The sequence below is a fragment of the Brugia malayi genome, assembly GCF_000002995.4.
Source record: "Brugia malayi strain FR3 genome assembly, contig: Bm_v4_Chr4_scaffold_001, whole genome shotgun sequence".
In the NCBI taxonomy this organism is placed as follows: Eukaryota; Metazoa; Nematoda; class Chromadorea; order Rhabditida; family Onchocercidae; genus Brugia; species Brugia malayi.
The window spans coordinates 8,850,278-8,870,723 of NW_025062478.1; the positions used below are offsets into that span (position 1 = coordinate 8,850,278).

General features: G+C 31.2%; 6 protein-coding genes across 9 annotated transcripts; all 6 read right to left on the minus strand.

The window, feature by feature from the left end:
• Positions 1–844: 844 nt before the first annotated feature.
• Bm6911 (protein kinase C-binding protein PICK1, putative) lies at positions 845–4,418 on the minus strand (the record flags this gene model as incomplete). 2 transcript variants are annotated; one of them, XM_001898363.2, is made up of 8 exons in its annotated part: positions 845–955; positions 1,188–1,309; positions 1,549–1,643; positions 1,865–2,080; positions 2,708–2,819; positions 3,568–3,793; positions 3,887–4,001; positions 4,228–4,418. In XM_001898363.2, 8 exons carry the CDS (start codon positions 4,416–4,418, stop codon positions 845–847), a joined length of 1,188 nt encoding a protein of 395 aa, XP_001898398.2. The 2 variants fall into 2 exon arrangements, with proteins under 2 accessions (XP_001898398.2, XP_042938114.1); XM_043082180.1 differs by lacking the exon at positions 4,228–4,418 and having other exon boundaries at positions 3,887–3,952.
• Positions 4,419–6,343: 1,925 nt separating this feature from the next.
• On the minus strand, positions 6,344–7,739 carry Bma-pole-2.1 (pole2 protein, putative; the record flags this gene model as incomplete). The annotated part of the gene is made up of 3 exons (XM_001898362.1): positions 6,344–6,625; positions 6,954–7,137; positions 7,609–7,739. 3 exons carry the CDS (start codon positions 7,737–7,739, stop codon positions 6,344–6,346), a joined length of 597 nt encoding a protein of 198 aa, XP_001898397.1.
• A 190-nt stretch (positions 7,740–7,929) lies between these two features.
• Bma-pole-2.2 (DNA polymerase epsilon subunit B, putative) lies at positions 7,930–10,272 on the minus strand (the record flags this gene model as incomplete). 2 transcript variants are annotated; one of them, XM_001898361.2, is made up of 7 exons in its annotated part: positions 7,930–8,076; positions 8,215–8,507; positions 8,644–8,791; positions 9,066–9,225; positions 9,715–9,790; positions 9,971–10,071; positions 10,193–10,272. In XM_001898361.2, the coding sequence occupies 7 exons, from the start codon at positions 10,270–10,272 to the stop codon at positions 7,930–7,932; spliced, it is 1,005 nt and encodes a 334-aa protein (XP_001898396.1). The 2 variants fall into 2 exon arrangements, with proteins under 2 accessions (XP_001898396.1, XP_042938115.1); XM_043082181.1 differs by lacking the exon at positions 10,193–10,272 and having other exon boundaries at positions 9,971–10,064.
• Positions 10,273–11,017: 745 nt separating this feature from the next.
• On the minus strand, positions 11,018–12,402 carry Bm3183 (the record flags this gene model as incomplete). Of its 2 annotated transcripts, none has more annotated exons than XM_043082182.1 (3): positions 11,018–11,182; positions 11,692–11,820; positions 12,262–12,402. In XM_043082182.1, the coding sequence occupies 3 exons, from the start codon at positions 12,400–12,402 to the stop codon at positions 11,018–11,020; spliced, it is 435 nt and encodes a 144-aa protein (XP_042938116.1). The 2 variants fall into 2 exon arrangements, with proteins under 2 accessions (XP_042938116.1, XP_001898395.1); XM_001898360.1 differs by having other exon boundaries at positions 12,262–12,354.
• Positions 12,403–13,832: 1,430 nt separating this feature from the next.
• Bma-hrg-7 (aspartic protease BmAsp-1, identical) lies at positions 13,833–16,746 on the minus strand (the record flags this gene model as incomplete). The annotated part of the gene is made up of 8 exons (XM_001898359.2): positions 13,833–13,994; positions 14,208–14,448; positions 14,748–14,882; positions 15,163–15,353; positions 15,638–15,731; positions 15,924–16,047; positions 16,300–16,421; positions 16,634–16,746. 8 exons carry the CDS (start codon positions 16,744–16,746, stop codon positions 13,833–13,835), a joined length of 1,182 nt encoding a protein of 393 aa, XP_001898394.1.
• A 2,109-nt stretch (positions 16,747–18,855) lies between these two features.
• Bma-ptps-1 (6-pyruvoyl tetrahydropterin synthase, putative) lies at positions 18,856–19,631 on the minus strand (the record flags this gene model as incomplete). The annotated part of the gene is made up of 2 exons (XM_001898358.2): positions 18,856–19,083; positions 19,449–19,631. The coding sequence occupies 2 exons, from the start codon at positions 19,629–19,631 to the stop codon at positions 18,856–18,858; spliced, it is 411 nt and encodes a 136-aa protein (XP_001898393.1).
• Positions 19,632–20,446: the final 815 nt, after the last annotated feature.

Here is a 20,446-nt window from a genome sequence, read left to right on the forward strand (position 1 = left end):
AGCAGCGCTGCACGACAGAAGGAACTATCTATTGGCGAGTGCGCATTTGCCGTACCCGCCGAGTCTGTATCTCTCCCTCTCTCTAGTCACCTGTAACCCTTGGACTTATCTTGTGTCACATATCACATACAGCATTTGCGCCATTCTTGTCGGCTTCGCAGGAGGGAACACAGAAAAGGGTGTTGAGGGTAGGTGACGATAGATAATTGCGCCATTAGCTTGTCGTCACTGATAGTGCCCGAGTGAACTTCACCATGGATCTTAGCTCACTCCTTGCTGATCTCTGATCACTAATCTAGGAGCCCTCAAAGCGCTAAATCTTTAGGATCAATTGTGTTTCGCTCTCGACCGCCACGCATTGCTTTGCTCCCTTCCTTTCCAAACATTCATTCTTCCACCACTTCACTGAAATTTAAATCCGCCATTTTCAGTGGAATGGTAAAAGAATAAACATTCCGTTGAGGACGAACACTTTTTGCAGAATAAAATGACCAGATATGTGCGCATTTGAAATGCATTTTACTGTTATGATACGTAAAATAATTTTGCACGCGAGACGTCTTCACAAATAACAATGTCCAGAACAACAAAGCAAAATTGCTGTTGAAGCTCATTAATAATTAAGATGAAGCCTTTTGCCTTTGTTGAGATTCTGAATTAGATGAAGATTTCATTTTTCCTTTCATAATTTTTTCTTATTTTTTATTTTTTGTTGTTGCAAAATAGCGTGGATGAGAAGTTGAGCTTTTCTATGATTTAAATCAATCGAATATGTACAACAAACAATTATTTGTATCTTCAATTCTGTTCGCATTTGAAGTACAAGAGTGAGATCAACTGGACATCAAGATAAATCCAGCAGATCCTCGGATTTCTGCTCCTCCACTATTTCCATCTTATCAATCTCTTCCTCTTCTTCCTCCAGTCGACCGCTAGTATTGTATCGGTGGATGATCTGTTATAAAATTACATCAATATGATATGTTAATAATTAAACTAAAATGTTTGCATTGAAAACGGAAATTGTGTTAATGAGATGATGTTAATTTTCTATGAATGAAATAAAATAACACAGCTTTGCTGGTAAAAACTATTATGATAGATTAAGTTGTTGCGATAAGAGTAATACTGCAATTATTAAAGTCACTAATACTAATCGTAATAATGATTTAATTATGATAACACACTTGCTCGAGGTCAATATCAATCGGAAATAATCCATTTGCTCCGGAAATCGCATCTCGACATTCCGCGTGTGTTTCCATTATAGCTTTCACAAAACTTGATAAATGAATGCCTATATCTTGCACTACAAATGTATCCAGCATAATTATATTTAACTACTTTGAATTAATTATCAAAAGCATCACAACGGGTCTAAAAAGACTTCTTAGAAATTTTTGCAAAATGATTTTTTCTTTCAGTTCTTTTCTTTTATTCACAACTCTGAACGATCAAACTATGTATAAAGCATTGCCCATTGTCCAATTTGCATGAATTAAACTGAACTCTGTACGAGATAAGCTAAAGTTGTAAAATGTGCCAAACCATGTTTCTGATCCAATAATTCCAACTTTTCCATGACGTCCCTCCTTAACTTCATGAATTTTTCATGACTATTCTGTCGGCAGCGCAGCATCAGCCTGAAATTAGAGTGACATATCTAAACGTTTCACAAGCTTAAAACACCGAAGATTTCTAGTGATGGGTTGGTGTCATCTAACTCTTTTTTAATGCCTATTGCCTGTTGTATAAACTTTTATCAAAACCCGACTATGACGCTAGGAAGAGCTTTATAAGTCCCACAGGTGAATCATATGGGAGACACAGAAATGCGACAGGTAGGGTAGTTTATGAAACCAACCTGTATTCATAATTACCCGTTTCAACACGATACAACGGCTCATCGTAACTAGCTGCTTCTACTTCTTCATCGTCCATTTCTTTCAACTTTAAACAAAATGCCAAATATTCAAATTTAGCATCTAGGTATTTCTTTAGAGTTAGTTTTGTATCCGGAATTGCTTTTTCAACAAATGTTTTCAGGTCACGCACTATTGGATGTAGACTTTTTACCAATCTGAAATTTGAATTGTATATAATTCATTAGAAATTGTAATGCTTATTTGAAAAATACAATGATTTCAACGGAATATTAGAAGAATATTAGAGAAAAATGTGCAAATTGTTGCATGATTTACCGATTTATTAAAAAAAAAAAAGAATAAAAAAAGAATAATAAAATAACAAAAATAAAAAGAAGAATCCGTAATAAGCAAAAAAAAGGATCGATAAGTAAATGACCAAAAATCATAAACCATAAGTTTGCATGTAATAATGTTGTCGATCATGTCGTTTAATGACGATTAATGTGCTATTTAAAATATTTAATAATTTATTCGTATTTCAATGCATTGTTCACTACTATATTTTAATGCATCAAAAAACTTTTTATTCTCCATTTTGCTTTTCTTTTTTCTTTTTTTGCATTTTATAGTAACTTTATAATAACGTATACAATAAGCACTGAGGTAAGTAAGCGCGCTACATGCTAATTCATTTGTAATTCAAATGCAATTCAAACTTATTCTTCTGTCTTCTCCTATTTCATATGATCATTTACAAATCAGAATGATAAATTCGAAATGGCACAGTCTGTTGGATATCAGATTCAAAAAAAAGGAGAGTAATAAAATGAATGATTGACTTTACGGTATGCTTTTCAATGGTTCGATGCATATTGCCAAATGTTAGCAATGCTTTATTGGTTGTTGTAGAGCTTTCTCGTGCTGCTATCTGACAGAATAAATCACCAAATTCTGCAACAAATTACAGAATGCAATTTTTTTGAAACAGTTGATGAGATATTTTAATTTTAATACTTTAGTAATTCTTATATATTTTGTTAATGCAAATAAGCCTTTTTTGTTTGAATTTATGCTTTGCTATTTTTATACTCTTCTCAGCGACTTTTGTCATAATATCGGAGACACATATCAGTTATTGAAATTGCTCTGAACAATCGGTATGCAAAAAAAAAGCCTCACAGCTTTTGAAATAATGATGAAAGTATAGCTGTCACGATTCTGGTGACAAAAAAAAATTTTTTTTAATTTGCCAATTTTTCGAAAGAAAGGCGAACAGCTGTGAAAACGACGATAAAGAAGAATAACAAAGTGACGCATTATCAGACAAATATAACAAAAAAAAAAAAAAAAACAAATCCAATCAATTAAATCCTACGTCATTTCATTAAAAAATTTCTATCATTTAATAATTCATTTTTTCAACAAAGTTACGGATAATTTTTTGACAGTTATTAAACTATTTTTTGCTATCATAATGCGAGGCATAAAATTGGAAAGTTTAACTTCAGAAGTTTCCATTTGTTACTAAGATCATTTGCTTAAAATAGTATTTAAATGAACTAAAATGAAACTTGATGATAAGCCAAAAAAAAAGAGGCTCAATTATCACTTGATTTCTTTCTTTTTTTTAAAAAAACTGTTCAATTGTTATGAATAATTTTTACAGTTTAATTAGAAAAAAAAAAAAAAACACAGAAACCTTTTTGAGTTTTGGCAATATGATAATGAGAATTAAGTAGAGCACTGAGATGTTTGATAAGTTTCTTGTATAATTGTGAGCATTGTTCCAAACGATTTAATTTCTGAAGTAAAAGATCATTGCATAAAATTGCTCGAGATAATCCCAATGCATCAGCAGTTTCGGTAGTTATTGATTCTACCACACGATGTTTCATCTTCTTCAACGCTATGTCTAGTGTATGTCCCTGGAAATAAAATTGTGCTTATAAGTTTTAATATTATATAATAACTGATTAGAAATTATTGCTTCACAAAATATAGTATTAATGATATGATACATCTATTATTTCAGCATGAAGAACATTGAATCCAAGTTTAACAGATCCTTCCGCTTCCTGAATCATCTTTGCAATCGCCGTTTTATCTTCTCCTTTTACCGAAATACCATTTACACTAAAAGCAAAAGAATACGATTTAAATTAAATTTTGGTATAATAAGTATAATATAATATAATGTTAAGATAAAATTAACTTTGATTGATCTAATTAAGCTCAATGTTGACACTTCAATACAAATTCAATAAAAGATATGAAATTTCAAACATTTATTGTGATAGATGTCTGACACTATTACTTTGACCATATTAATTGATCACATCATTTCAAATGAAATTTACACCTAATAATTTCGTCACCGGCTTGAATTTGTCCATTCAAAGCCATCGGTGAATTTTCAAAAACCTGTACCACATAGATACAAGGACAATATGGTGCACCTCCACCGATTGATATACCGATAACACCATTTGTATCCTTGATAATCTCAGTAACATCACCTGTTATCGACATTCCCAATCGATCTTCCTCCATCTGCAATACATTTGATTTTATCATATTTGCTAGAAGCATATCAATTATTTAGAAAGAGAAAGATGAAGCAAAATTAGGAATATTGAACTGAATGGAAATGAATCCCCGAATTATCGGTTTTAAATTCTACGAATAACTGAGGCTTTCTATAAACAAGAAATTTAGGAAATTGACTGCATTGATACGAAAAGAGATCGGAAATGATAGAGAAACGACCGAAAAAGGACCGGAAATATGACTTATTCATCTTTCTCTTCTTGTGCCTTAATGGCAAGAAAGCGCAATCGTCATTAGCAATCATTTCCCGCAGCATGCATCTTCCCGAATGAAAGCTTAATAACTCACCGCCTTCCCTGTACATAAAACTACCGATTCCTTCCGTTTTTTGAACATTTTCGAAATAAATTAGTTTTAACTGGCCAATTCTGTATAATGCGAAAAAAAGTTTTAAATTTACTTTAGACAGTATTTACATGATTAAGAATTCTGTTATTAAATTGGAAGAAATAAAAATTAAGGCTAAATAATGAGATTTCAAATTAGAGTTTTCACAATTCAAGCTTTGTGAAAATAAATGAAAACTCTATTAGGAACGAAAGAAAAAGAAATCATGTCTGCTGTTCAAATAGTGGTGATTAGCTACCAAAATATCAACATGAATTCTTTAAATTTATATCTCTTCATGAAAACAAAATTTTTTATGAACAAATTATTAAAATTTCTCAATAACTGATAATAATGATAGCTTGAGCTGAAAAGTCATTGTAAATGAATGTTGGCAATGAATTTATTAACTGATAAATTTAATAATAAATTGTCGGAAGAGTAAAAAGTAAAACTGTGATAATACTGATTAAGAGAATTGCCATTATGTCAAATTAGAATAGAACGCGAAATTCTTTAGAGCAAAAATATGCAAAAATGGCTGGGATAACACCTTTGTGATGACATTAAATGCATGCTGTAAACACATGGAAGAATCTCTATTGAACTAACGACATATTTTTATGTGAAATTCATTACAGTGGTCATTCGGATAGCTATTTATGATGTCATCATTTCTAGTCATGTGCGACACCACCGCTGGAGACAAAAAAAATGAATTAGCTAACGGAACGATGTTCACCCCTCAATCAGATGTGAAGCTTTAAACTTGAGAAGCATTGCTCCTTCATTGCTAGTAAATACAACAAGCAATCGATGTGTGTGTGTACATGTATATATATATATATTAACTCTGCATGCATTGCTCCTAAAAGGCCTTAAAGAGTAAGCATGACATATACACATACATTCAAATACTTTGGATATGTGTTAGGTTAGCAGTGAAAGTATCCTCACAGATTGACTTCGCTAATACATTCCAATGGTTTATATTCAATAACCTCTTACTACTACACCTGTCTATCGTTATGCATCTCTTTCAGGTACGGCTTTTGATTTCACCGTATTTTTTCGTCACGAAACAATTACCGCTGTAGCACTTACAATAGTCAATTTGATGTAAGACTGGCTTTTTTCATTCATTTGCTTCATTTTTGAAATTATTTACTTCTGTCTATAACCTAAATGCAATTGATTAATGTATTTCATGCTTTTTAGAACAAATTTATTCAGCGTGCAAATCATTCTATTATAAAACATACAAAGGTAACCAAGTTTCCATTATAACTTAAAAATCAAGCGAACAGACTAACGACCAGAAGAATAAACCTAAATTAATTTTTTACCTATTACTTTGCATGGACCTCTTACTTTAAAAGGTATTCCATGCAGCAATAAATCGAACAGAAAGCTTTTCAATTTATTGCTCTTGGAATACCATCCTAAGGCATTATTTGTAGGGCTCATCTTTGACATTGCTTAATTTCGGCTAAGTGACTAGTAACAATTCGAAATTCTATTCTTTAACAAACAAAACAGAATTATTCAGGAGCTCCAGTAGCATTCTGATCAGCAGAACATACCTCAACCGTACGCAGTGCTGGGTAATATACATAAAAATTGAGGTCAGTACGAGCGAAGGACCCTGGATTAACAAACAAAGTATTTTCCAATTGGTAATGAAAATGTTCGAATTTATCAGCGATGACAACGAGATCTGGTAAAGGATACAGTGTAAGGTAGCTATCCATTTGCCAAATAACAGGTGATATGTGTAGTGGTAGTGGCGACAAGTGTCCAACGGAAGCGATTGTATGACAGAACTGCAATATAATCATTTTTTAAACAGTATAGGTGAATTTACAACTTTCACACCATTTTGTCAAAAATCTTATTTTAAATATCAGCCTAAGATATATGAACTTCGCTGGGACAAACAGAGTGCTGCAACTATACCATATTGAATTTTATCTAATACAGAACAATATAAGATAACCAAAAAGAACCTATAGCATCAAAATAGATTGTGAAACTTTTTAAAGCTGAAAGAAAAGTAAATAAACATCAGTAAAACTCTAAACATCAGTAAAACAGTAAATAAACATCAGTAAAATTTGTTCTAAAATAGGAATATTGAAAAAAAAAATTTACATGTTCTGGAATGTCGGCAGTAGTTGACGGCATATGAATACTATTTCTGCACATTTTTTCAACCAAATCATGACGCATGATGACAATTTCTTGATTGGTATATTGTATACGACATGGATTTGATGCAAACGAACAATTCGGTACATCTCTCATTAGTTCGAAAAGTTGAAATGGTAATGGTGGCCTGTAAATGGAAACTTAAAACTATAGATAAAATATCTATATATGTTAAACTATACCAAAGCATGTAATTTTTTTTTTTTTTTGGAAATTAGTAATTTGGAATTCAAATGCAGGAACCACAAACCCAAAGCGATTCTTTCAAACTGATAAGCAGCATGTGTGTTTGACTAAAATTCAACAAAGCATGCAAAACCACGTTGATCCAATACAAAACAGAAATGAGATATTTTAAAACGAACGTAAATTGAATGTAACATGAGCATAACAATTTACAACAGTATGGCTTCATGTCTTTAAAAAAAAGTATTTGCTGAAGTCAGATAAAATGTCTGAGAGGCATACATTTAAAAAAAAGCCCAGTATTTTTTTTTTCAAAAAGTTTTTCACTATAAAATTGAGAAGTAATGAACCAAATGGTAATCGATTCAATATATATCGATTATGTAGGCTCAGAAACTCTATAAGTGCTTACCGTGGCAATATCGAATTCAGTGAAGGATCATCTGGACCAGGGACGAATATAAAATGAACATTACGATCAGCAAATATATCTTTTTGCAAAATAGATGCCAAGCGACGAAATCCATATGAAATTAGATTCATTCAAAAACACTAGTGTTGAGAAATTATATATCCTCACGTTTAGATAAGAAAGTGGATTATCTAAACAGTAAATCTTGCCTGTGCAACTTTGGGAAAATAATGAAAGAGTGCGGTCATTATCCACACAAAATGCAAAAACATGGGCAACTACGATAAAATATGGTAGAGTAAGCTACGTTCCACGAAACGCTTAATGACATAATGTGGAAAACAAACCATAAGTGCGATGATATGAGTCAGCTGTACCCATCTGAGAACAGAAATTACCACATATAATGAATGCAAGCAACTGGGAATCTGTGAAAGCAAATATAAGCTCATTGATTGCACTCAATATCTAAAAAAGATTTTTTAAAATATCGGCAAAAAGCATCACTTAAACCTTCACAGAACAGGGAAATTTTTTTTTAAATTTATTAAAAAAGTGCTTAACGATGTTTGAACCAGCGTCTTTGAAAAGAGAGAACGACTTAACCCTTGAATCATCCAGCCATACATCTGACATAAGGATGAACCTTGTTCTATCATTTCGTTCGCATAGTGTTCGAAGTCGAATCTGTGAGCCACAGGCAACTGTACCTTCACCACCAAACCAGTTCGTTACTCCAAAGTAATTTCTTGTAACTGTAGCACTTTCAACTGGTGCAAGACCAACAGCACTAACACGAAATAAGCCGCCAACAGATCGACCTTCCAACATCATTATACAGCCATCGGTGAAAAGACCTTTGTGGAAGGTCGCTTCCTTAAGATCAACTTCTATAGCGCCTGCAAACCCCGACATAATCTTTTACGCAGTTGTATCAGAAACCAAATTAACACTAATCAATCGTACTTGTTTATTTAATGCTTTGGAACTTAGGTAATTTTAATAAAAAAAAGATAAATAACTATTTGCTTTTACCTGTAAGATCCTCGATTTCATAAACTCCAGGATCCCTCTGAGTTAACATTCCTATTAACACCGAATTATCTGATCTTTCTGGAGTGCCTAGTAGAGCTTCCACCGTGCATAATTGATAATGCTCAAACGCAGAGTTTCGTAATGCACGCTGAAAATGGATTACAGCTGATTTAACCATCGAAAAAATTAATAAACACTACCAAAAGCTTGCAAAAAAAAGTGAAAAATTTATAAAAACAAAAACCTGTAAAAATCAGCAAAAACATAAAAATTTCCTAAAATTTATAAAATTAATATAATTAATAACTAATTTAATAACAAATAATGATAATAATAATAGTAATAATAACAATAATGATAATAATAATAATAGATGTATAACAACAGCAATATTGTTCGAACAAATTAAAAAGTTAACTAACTTGCATGACAAGTTTCAAACGTTCTCTGTATAAAATCTTCGCATCATTACTTTGTCCTATAGCAGATGATAGACCATCTACTGCAACTAACATCTTACGTTGTTCATCATACCGTAAACGTGGAACAGTGAACAAATCAATTACACGAATTAATGATTCTCTGCAGTAGAATTTAGTTTTATTCAACTAATTCATAAAAAAAGTTAATCTAGATCAAGGTTAGGTTATGTGACTATTTAAAAAAAAAAAAACAACTATTTACAATCATTCCCACAGCAATTAAGAAAAATGAAATTCAACATAAATTTCTATTGACTAAAAAGAATTATACCTTTCGTACTGGCCCTCCTTAGTTAATTGCCCAAACAGAACACACACATGTAAGTTTTTTAACATGTAAGTTTTCATGAACATAAAAAACTTCATCTTCATAGACACACAGTTAACACTCTATCTTGTTCAAGTACTGAAACCAGTATAGAGTATTATATTTTGTGCTTAAATTGTACTCATTTTACCGTTAATGAATAACCGATATCACTAATGAGTTGATTCTAATATCAGCTTGAATTTACCTTTATAATCCTGCATAACCTAAAGAAGGAATGATTAATTAAAACCAGAAAAATAAAAAAAAAAAAAAGCTAACTGTTTTGAGGAACGACTGCTAGCACATTCATTAACAGCCGACTTGAATTCATTGAACGAAAGTACTGGTCCGCTTGCTGAAATACGTAATTGTGGAGAATCTCTATAATCTACTTTTTAAATCGACATCTCATGATTATATTTAGGTATATCCAATCTCGAGAAGTAACGTTGTTTCAGAAGTGAATTTGAAGTTAAGAATGATAGGTCAATGTAATGTGAACCTTCTTTGAGAGTGTATATCTATAGAAACATACCCTTCTGTTTCGACAACACACTAATAACTTTGTTTATCCACCTGACTCGCTCTTCGCTTTGTAAATCTACCAGAATCTGGACAGCATATTCCATAGCCTCCCTGCGAACAGTCACCAACAAATTATTATTTGAATCTCTTCAGATTTTAAGCACTACAAAAATCTACGAGAATTAAAATCAATGAGAATAGGCAGTACGAGCTCTACAACAGAAACGTTTACTTGCTTAATGTGAGTGCGCGCATTTGAAATGCTTTGCGAATTTGTTTTCGCAATTTCTCCGCATTCGAATTGGTCGGCATGAGCAAATAAAGAAGTTTTATTTCCAGTAATATATAAGTTTAAATGAATGCACTTGATTCTGCAATACTGCTTGTCACAAATCCAATAAATGATAATGGTGCTAATGCGAGGATGAAAGTTTAGGAAACAAAACAACAGAAATAAAACTTATATAAACCATCATCTCATGGACATCAAATTAAACGGATTTACCCGAAAGAAGAAAAAAAATGAATACTCACAATTAGGCTTTACGGTAACATTGAAATCACCATCATTTCCCCTATCTATATTCAAATATGTTTTTACCAGTGCTACGTACTCTCTTCATTTATATCGTTTAATACTATTTCCACCTTTTACGCTTTTTTTTTTTTCCCTTGTTAAATAGATTTTAACTATTCTCCCAATGTCATGTAGTCTCCCATACACCTATTTTCAAGGATGAATACAGTTTTTCTTTAAAAACTGCGCAATATATAAGCTTTCAACTTGATACATCGTAATTTATCAGTTCGTGAACAGAATTATTAACATAAAAGCAAAAAAGGAATTGAAAACAATGAAACAACGGAACAATTTGGAAAATGAAGCATAATTTTTTACTTCATTCAATTAAACCTAGAACTGTGGAAGATGGTATCCAAACAATTATTCCTCAAATGATCTTTGTAGAGCTGATGTTTTGCCAAATCTGGCTGCAACATTTGAAACATAGCACAGGGACTATCATTTCCCCAAAATAACTAAACAGTAGTAAAACTACTATCGTATCTCTCGGCGTGGTCCAGTCGGCATCATGAACGGTGGCCTCATCATCATTGGCGGTCCCATTGGAGCACCCATTGGTGGATAAGGAAATGGCATTGGACCTCGAACCGGTGGACCACCAACTGGTGTCATAATGGGTGGTCTTGGTCCACTTACTGCCTAAAAATTCAATGAGGATATTTCAAATATAAATTAAAGCAAGAACTGAAAATTTTCTAGATATATGAATTATTTTTCATGCGAGAATGAACACTAAAGTATACGAATCCAAGACTAAATACTTCGTCCGGAATTTTTTGAAAACAAGACACCTCATATAAGAGAAGTAAAAGATGTAGTAATGTTTTATGTATTTTTTATGCAAGTCAAGAAAAGAAGAAACCTACTTAACTAATCTAAGTTCTGAAGTACACCAAAATAAATAAAGATCTATCCACTAAAATAATTGGTTTCCAAAGAATATTTGCTTCAAATTTTTTGCCGTGAAAAAATGTAAAACTTCAATATTAAAGCTTAAGTCTGTTCTATAAACAGTACAAGATTTAAAAAAACCAGTCAATCAAAAGATTGTGCAGCATCATTTATACATATAAGGAAAAAGAGTTTTTTACGAAAAACAAAAGTAAGGTCTTGAAATTATCCTCACGCAAAATTCAAAGAAAAAGTACCATAGGCATTCGGGGAGCAGTTCCTTGACTACTACCCATGCGTCCTTGGGTAAATGCTCGCGCAGTGGCATCCACTAATTTCTGCGCCTGCTCCTCCATCCATTTTTGATAGAACATTCGTACATTTTCCTGAAATGGATATTCTGCTTAGCTATAAAAAAATAAAAGAAAAATTTCTGCTTGATCATCTCCGACTACGACTTTTTAATCCCTAGAGACAAGAACATCTGCTGGACTCCGTAACTTTTTAATTAGGTTTCATTTCATAAAATAAGTAACAGCATAAACGCATAATAAATGTATTAATTCGTCTGACATTCATGAAAGAATTCTGCTTTGAACAATCAAGGTAAAGGTAAGCACCACAGAGTAAAAAATGATAAAATTTATTTTGGTTTTAAACGTTCGTACAGTGCAACACATAAACTACCTTGGAATTCTGATCATGGAAATGTGGAAGATTTCATCTTATGCAATAACTACCAGCTTTTCTTATAAAGGATTCTTAAAACACATTCATAATGTCTGTACCAAATCATTCCACTTTTGCGTATAACAACTTGAACAAACCTTATGTTTTCGGCCACCGTTATGAGTTTTCCGAACAGATGGTGAGTCATGCGTCAGGAATGTGTCACAGTAATCACAGTAATACTTCGGCATATCTCTAGAATAACAAGCACGTTTCTCGCAGTTATTTATGCATCCCATATAACTGATAACAATTCATCTCATTCACAGAGTTCAAAATGAATACCTATTAACTTTTTCTTCAAAAATTCCTTCCAGTATTTTTGCAAATTCTTTGAGATGGCTGCTAGAGAATACTTTCTTACAATACTTTAGATTTGAAAAATGTTTTAGGCAGTATTTTCTACAACTGTATTGTGTAGTAAATATTGACTCTTTTTAAAAGTAAGGAGAGGAAAGGTCAGGAATAAATCAGAAAAGAAGCAAGGCTAGAAAAAGAGGAATGCTTGAAAAAAGTGATAAGCTGAAACACAATATCATTAAGACCAGATGAAATTTCGAGATAAACCAGTAACGACATGAAAATAAAACTGTCCAACAAGTTTAGTCGTGTAATTAGATAAATTTGATGTCATTACGACAGTGAACAGTAGTACGATATTCTTTTGTAGCTGACAGTAGAGATAAAGTAGAACTTTAATGATAACACAAAAAGGGTTTTTATTTTGAAGATTGAATGAAGTGAACATAGATTAGTTGGCCAGATACTTTGAGGCCAGATACTGACAGGTCTTTGAGACTTGAGCCATGCACTGTTCACTTAGTGACAGGTAAAGACAGGAATAAAAGAAGACAATAGATAATATATATTATTCCACTCAGAGTATTCATCATTTCGAAACATCACACAATGATTACAGTATCAAACAGAAGTAACAATGAAATCTATCATATCAAGCAGTTGCTTATCACATTTACTTTTAACAGCTTAACCAATTGGGTGAAAATCAGTGGAATAAGGATGTGGAAATTTAGCTGTAATATGAAATGAATTAGAATGAAACTAAAACAACTAATTAGATAAAATTTCATGAAGTTTAGCAATTCATGAGAGAAATCTTTCCGAAAAGTCAATCAGTCGATGACAAATAATTTTATTCCATTATTATTTCATTCTTCCAACTATTGAATGCATTTATACGTAGAATTATACGTAAAAATACAAACAGTAAGTAATAAAACTTTGAAGGACACAATGAAACAAAAATATTTTTCAAAATATACAATATGTTTTTTTTTGCAATTAATTTTTACATTTATTTAATACGATTTTATGGCAGTTTGCTGTAGTGAAATGCCATAAATGTGAATGTGTAATCTAAACAAGTAATCTCAGAAATCCCATTATAAATGTAGGAAAGGAATACAATTTATTAGATATCCTGAGAGAGAGAGGGAGAGAGAGAGAACAAATTAGGTATGTTGCTAATAATTTTTAATAATTGGAGAAAAAGAACTAGCAAATGTAAATCAAGAAAGTGAGACTTTTATTTTTGATCATATTTCATTTTGTAAAAATATGTATTGATTTGAATGTCATTGAGAACAATAACTGAAACAATATGAATGAATTCTGAAAGTGTCTGAAGTAGATTCCCATTATTGCGACACTACAAAATTTCAGCGAAACCGATGCGATCATTTGCGAAATCGTAAACATTGCAATAAGAACGGATGAAGACATCACCAAGAATCCAGGATGGGTTGAATCCGACACCGTAATTCTCTAATGCAGCAAAGATGCATACTGGTTGACCATGTTCATTAAGATACTGTAAAATAAACTGGATGATTTGATTGCACACTTCTAGAAGACGTATCATTGCTCAAATGACGAATGACTCATACAATTTTCTCCAGAAGCATAAGAACACATAGAAAATGTCACCTTTATACAGGTATGATTATTAGTATTTTGAAAATCTCTTCTTGTGGCAAATGTTTCATTGTTTAGATTGATCGAATAAAATGACAGTTGTCAATACCTTTTGAATGTATTGATCAGGTAATATTGAATAATATATACCATCGATATTAATTTCAATATTGGGACCAATGTCTTGCATAACGCAATTAACTATATAAGCTTCATAATCGAATGAATATGTAGCATTGATGTTTTGGACCATTAATTTCATGAGGAACGATGGTATTTGTAGGTATGATGTTCCAGTATCAGAGATTGCTTGTTGCCAACTAGTAGTCTCGTGTAAATTAACTTTTACACTGTGAACAGAATAAATATTAGTTAGAAAATGATATGCAATTTAAAGTGGTAAAACAGTGAATGAGTAATATTGATATATAACTTTAATATCGTTCACTTAAAATTAATACAACAGTTATACAAATTGAAATCAAACTTTGAATACATTTTCGGTGTTAGAAAAATGAATTCTAAAATAATGACTGAGAGAAATGAGAATGAAAACTTATAGAAAATCTGCAAACTGGTAAAGAATTTATTAAGCTGGAAACCAATTTTGAAAAGAAAATGTTCGTTAAAATTATAAGAGTTTGTTTACCCTTTTATGGTGAATTGCCAGAACGTCTGAGAGGTTATCTGTACCCATCGCTCTACTGTTTCGCAATTATCAAAGTCAAAATTACCAAAAGTGATTACACCTCCATCAGTTTCATCCATTGATGTTTCCAAATATCTATAAATTGTGTTTTTAGAAATGTTCTAGTAAACAAAGTCTTATACTCAAGCATATTCTTGGCAGGAAATCAAAAATTGTTCGGTAAGCAATCTTATTTCCACCTTTCGAACCACAGAACTTTTCTGTATCTCTTGTAATGCATTACATATTAAAAAATAGTTTAAAGTTGATCAATTCATGTTTACTTCTTGAGAATAAATAGTTTGTAATTTAATATCTCTTACAATTAAAATTGTTAAAATATATCCGTTAAGTGACGATCAATTATAAGACCTACGGAGATAGGTAAACTGTCATTATTGGAAAATCCAGTTCGCTAATTATATTTTGCATCGGCGGTGTAACCTGGAATGATGAAAGGGCTGGCCAAGCGAGACCCATTATACCATCCATCGAGAAATTACCGAAGCTAATGGCAATATGATTTGCTAGACCGAATATTTGATTAGCAACTGTTAAATCAGCAAACTACAAATACTCTACTTTTAGGTTAAAGGAAATAAAAAAAATAAGGAAAAATTAAAGTAAGCTAATTTTAATTATTACATAAGGAGTTAGTCGTAGCTGTATTATTGCCATTTAAAGAAAGATAACAAATCAATAGGCTTAATACTTCGTTTATTATAATAGCAATGGAAATATCTGAAATGTAATTGAGTAAGCTATTTCGATATCTTACTAATACTGCAAAAGCATCCATTTTCCACTAAATCTGTTTAAAAAGTGAAAATATTGATGAATTAAAAACTCACTGAAAGTTGATCAATCCCAAGTATACCTTTGGAATAGCCTAATGCATAAGTTATTGAAAAGTTTTGGCCATAAGATGAATATGTTGAAGATTTACTGCAAGAAATATATCTTAATAAAAGCTAATAAATTAAAAAATCAACGATAATACATCACTAATTTGCATTTTGGAATATTTTTTAGCACTGTTCAACTTAATTTTGATAGTGCATGAATTGAATTCAATCAGTATTTTATAACTTTAACTGATAACTTATCACTTTTAAGAACTTAAACAAGAGTAAAAACCTTGGATCAAATCGGTTTTTTGTGTGCATATTTCCTCCCTCTATGCATGAATTACTTTTACAGTCAATAGAAATGACCCATAAATCTGAACTTCCTGTATCGGGGACAACTTTCAAATTTTGTGCTGAAAATAGGAAAGTTCATGAGAACGATGGCTGTCTTTCTGATTGATCATTTTAAAGACAAAAAAATGAATTAATATAATCATTAGTGCTAGAAAATGGTTTCACTTAAAAAAGATTTAACAAAATTTAAAAGTGATACGATAATCTATCAAACCATATAGAATTCGACATTCGAGGATAATTTCTTCAGTGATTTATAAATTTATTGACTTTTATAGGTTGTGGAAGGATGAAAAAGAAAATGGATGTACGCGGTGATCCGATAGTGATATTGATTAGATAGATATTATCCATATATTCTAGAAATCCAGTCATTCCGGTTTCTCTCAGTACTGGTTGGACTAACCGGTTGTATTCTTTTAATTTTCCGGCTCTATAAATATTCGGTATTGAATTTCATCAAATGTCTGGGAATTGTATTTTTCTTTTTTGTTTGTTTTCCTCCTTATTATTACTTATCAAACATAAATGAATTGAAAAAAGTATAAAAAAGGGTGTGAAAATTAATAAAGATTATTTCTTTCGACTTGTACTTAAATATTCGAAATTAACGACCAATTTAAAAAGAAAAAAAACTGTAAGTACCGTAAAAGTTGTTGCCGTATAGAATGAGTTCTCTTCACAGTGACACGACTTACAGCCGCGTCAACTATGAACGTTATATGATATAAAACTATTAAAACCACTGCAGTTTTCATTCACTAAGTAAGACAATAGCGACATTACAAATGAATAAAATCGTGAAAATTACGGTAACTAGCGAATCTCGTTGAATTGTAATAACATTCGACTAGAATAATACAACATTTCCAGCATAACCGGTAACTATCACCTTGGATCATTTGTGCAAGATATAGGGTTATCGTAAAAGATAGATGATAAGGTGATAGATAGTTTGATACTAATAATTTAATAGTTTCATATGAAATTATAAGATCTTGAAATTTTTAAAAATGGTTTTAAAGTTATTGCTAGATTTGAGAACTAATCAATTCATATTATCATCCTTTAACTAATACAGTCACCGAAGAACAGTCAACATTAAAAAAGACAAAATGTTTAGATGAAATGATTACATAGATGCAAGTGAATGATTGAAAAGTTAGATTCACTTTTCTAATCAGCTCTTATCTGCTTGATAAGACGATTAAGTGCACTTTTTAGACATTTGAACTTGTAATATTACAGCTCAGTTTGTGTTTATAGGCCAACCTCTAAAAAAAGAACAATGATCGTTTGCTTAATCATAGGATGACTAAATAATTTACAATTTATTTATGTGTGACTCATTTTCAACTTAGGTACCATTCTTAAACTATGACAAGAACTATAATGATTAATTTTGTTTCTCAAATCACATCGGCACGTTATTTCGCAAATTCCCCTATTTTCATGAATTAAATCTAAACTCTAACTTATATTGATTATTTACTAATTATGAACAAATAGCTGATAAACAAAACAAAAATTTGCAATTTTACCTTTTTGCATGTTTATTCATCGAAAAAAAAAAGACGAGAAATTTGTCAGAATTGCGATAAAATTATATAATTGACTTATGATTTATTGCTTCTTTTAACTGAAGAATTCCATTTTATCATTCATTAAATTTATAAATATCTTTATTACCATAATAGAGGCAAGGATAATTATTCAACACGTCTTTTGTTTTTCTTCGTCTCAAAAGAGATAGAAGTAAGCTGATAGATAAGGAGATAGCCGTCAAATTCTGATAGTTCGAAGTTTTGAAATATCATTAGCGCTTCTGGGAAGGAAACCGCGATATTTACGATGGTATAAGCGTTTTACTGGACAAAAGTCTATTTATTTTAATTCTACAAAATATCAATTACCACTGCAATGCTCTCTATCATATAAGACATTTCCGGTTTTTAGTACTTCCCTCAGGAACTGAGCAGAGAGTTCGTTTTCCCTTCATTTTTTTTCCGGCGAAATTACCAATATCCAAGAAATAATAATATTTTTTAAGGTTTTTGCTTTATTCACTACATTCAATGAATATATCAAATAATATTCATGGATAGAAATTTGAAATATTTCGGTAGAAATAATAATCTTTCATCATTTTTTGCTTTTTTTTGTTGCAAACAATACAAGAAATTGATATTCCAAACGACCAAGAGAGAGGGGACAAAGAGACCATGAACGAAACTTAGCAGATATTCTTTCTTGCAGAAGTAAACGTTTGCCACCGTTACCAATTTCAAGAGGAAATCGTAATATTTAAACCAAAAGGATCTTTTACTTTTGCATATTGGTCTTCAAGTTATATTTGGGAATAAAAGTGGTATCAATTGTCATTTAGCAAATTTGGTCAATAATTACCAAAAATAAATTAAAATTCTTGAAAAGAATGTAATTTGAAAGAAACTGCTTATAATCTTTTGTGCGATAAATTTTAGCAACTCAACTTGCACCAATCTATATTACAAATTATTTTAATGATTATGGTGAAATATTCAGCAAAAATATATTGTTTTTTGATAAAGAATGACGAAAATGCACTAATCTGAAGTAAAAATTTAAGAATAAAGAATATATCACAAGGATCAATGATATCTAAAATGCATTAATTCCCACATATAAATACAAACAACAATGCCATTCGAGAAATATCAGAGCTTTAACAGATGGAATGCATCATTTCAATGCATACAATTCATGTCATAATAAATAAATAATATCAAATATTATCTGTATTATTTTACAAACTTATCTAAATTTAAAAGATCTATGATAGAAAAAGCTGACAGTAAATATTAAAAAATACTGCAAGATGAAATGAATTATCCATGATAAGCAACCGAGTTCTTTTCAGTTTCATGCAAAATCATTTTATAAAGCAATTCAGGATTTGTTATTCTAGATTTCAGCTCATTCCATAAGTAAACGATTAAATTCTCAGTGGTACTTACGTTACTTTCAAAATAGACGACATCTTTATCCAAATTTTTATGATCCACCTCATCAAGTACGCTCTTCATTTCATTCTTCAGATTAGTCAAATTGTACACCTGCAAGTTCCGGGATTAATAAGTAATACTAGTTTAAAAGTGCTTTTTTTTTTTTTTTGAAAATAATGATAATTGATGGTGTTCCTTCAATTTGAGAGAAATGTTAAAATAAGCCAAGCAAAACAGATTTCATTTGGGATAAACAATGACCATTGATTCTTCAAAAAAATAAATCAATAAATAAAAAGATAAATCGAAGGAATGAAAAAATCAATTACTTTCACCTTTTATAAGACCTATTACAGTGAAGTAAACGAATGATTTGATTGCACCGACAAATAATTCTGATTAATCCTTACCGTCCTCTGCGTTACATAATCAATGACAAAAATAACTTATAATGATTAATCACAGATATTATTCACCATTCCTGATTTCGGATCAATCTGTCCTCGAAGGGTTACCTCCCAAACGTAGTTATGTCCATGACCATTCAAATTATTACATTTACCATATAATTGTTGATTCTCAATATCACTCAACAACGAGTTTTGTAAACGATGACTGGCCGAGAATGTTTCCCGACGTGTCAATTCCACTATCCCCATTGAACCTATATGAGGGTTTTGTCATAAATCTCTATTGAAATGCTTTAAAGTGAGTATCAGCACTACATGAACAAACGAATATGTCAAACTTCGGCTTAATATTCTTATTAGCCTGCTATCAAGCATTCCAGCAAATTGAAACAGTTTTAGTCTATTTTCCCACCTACACTTGTAACAGTCACTTTAATCTTTCGAACCTCTGCTTTTCCTCTCTCCTACTTCAGTTAACCAGGAATATTGAAACTCGGGGCAGAACAACCATCATGCTTCTCCCAATCGCAAACATATAATGTCGTAAACAAAGAACTTTTAACAAATGCATTAATACGATAGACGGATAATTTTTTTCTTTTTCCATTTACATAAATCCGTTTTATACACTGTACAAGCAAAAATACATGGATGAGTCGACCTGAACAATTAATCACCTGAAATGTACAGAACACAAAAATGATAACATTTTTGAGCACATGTACTAGAATCTCACGAAAATGACTGGTGATTAATTTCCTGAGTAAACATTTTGCTAATTTCTTTATTTCTGTATAAATTTTTTTCTTTATGCATAAAATTTTTTATTTCTGTATAAAATTTTTTTAGGTTTAAACAAAGATTTATATTATCTTTGTATTCGATTTCATTTGGTACCAAGCTACGATCAAGAGTTACACTGAAAGAACGAACAGATATAGGATAATAAGAAGACATCTTCGTTTCAAGCTTTATATTCGATTTCAAATATTTTGATTTTTTTTCCCAATTTAAAAAACAGATATAATCGAAAGGGATGAAGAGAAAGTGAGCAAAAAATTCTC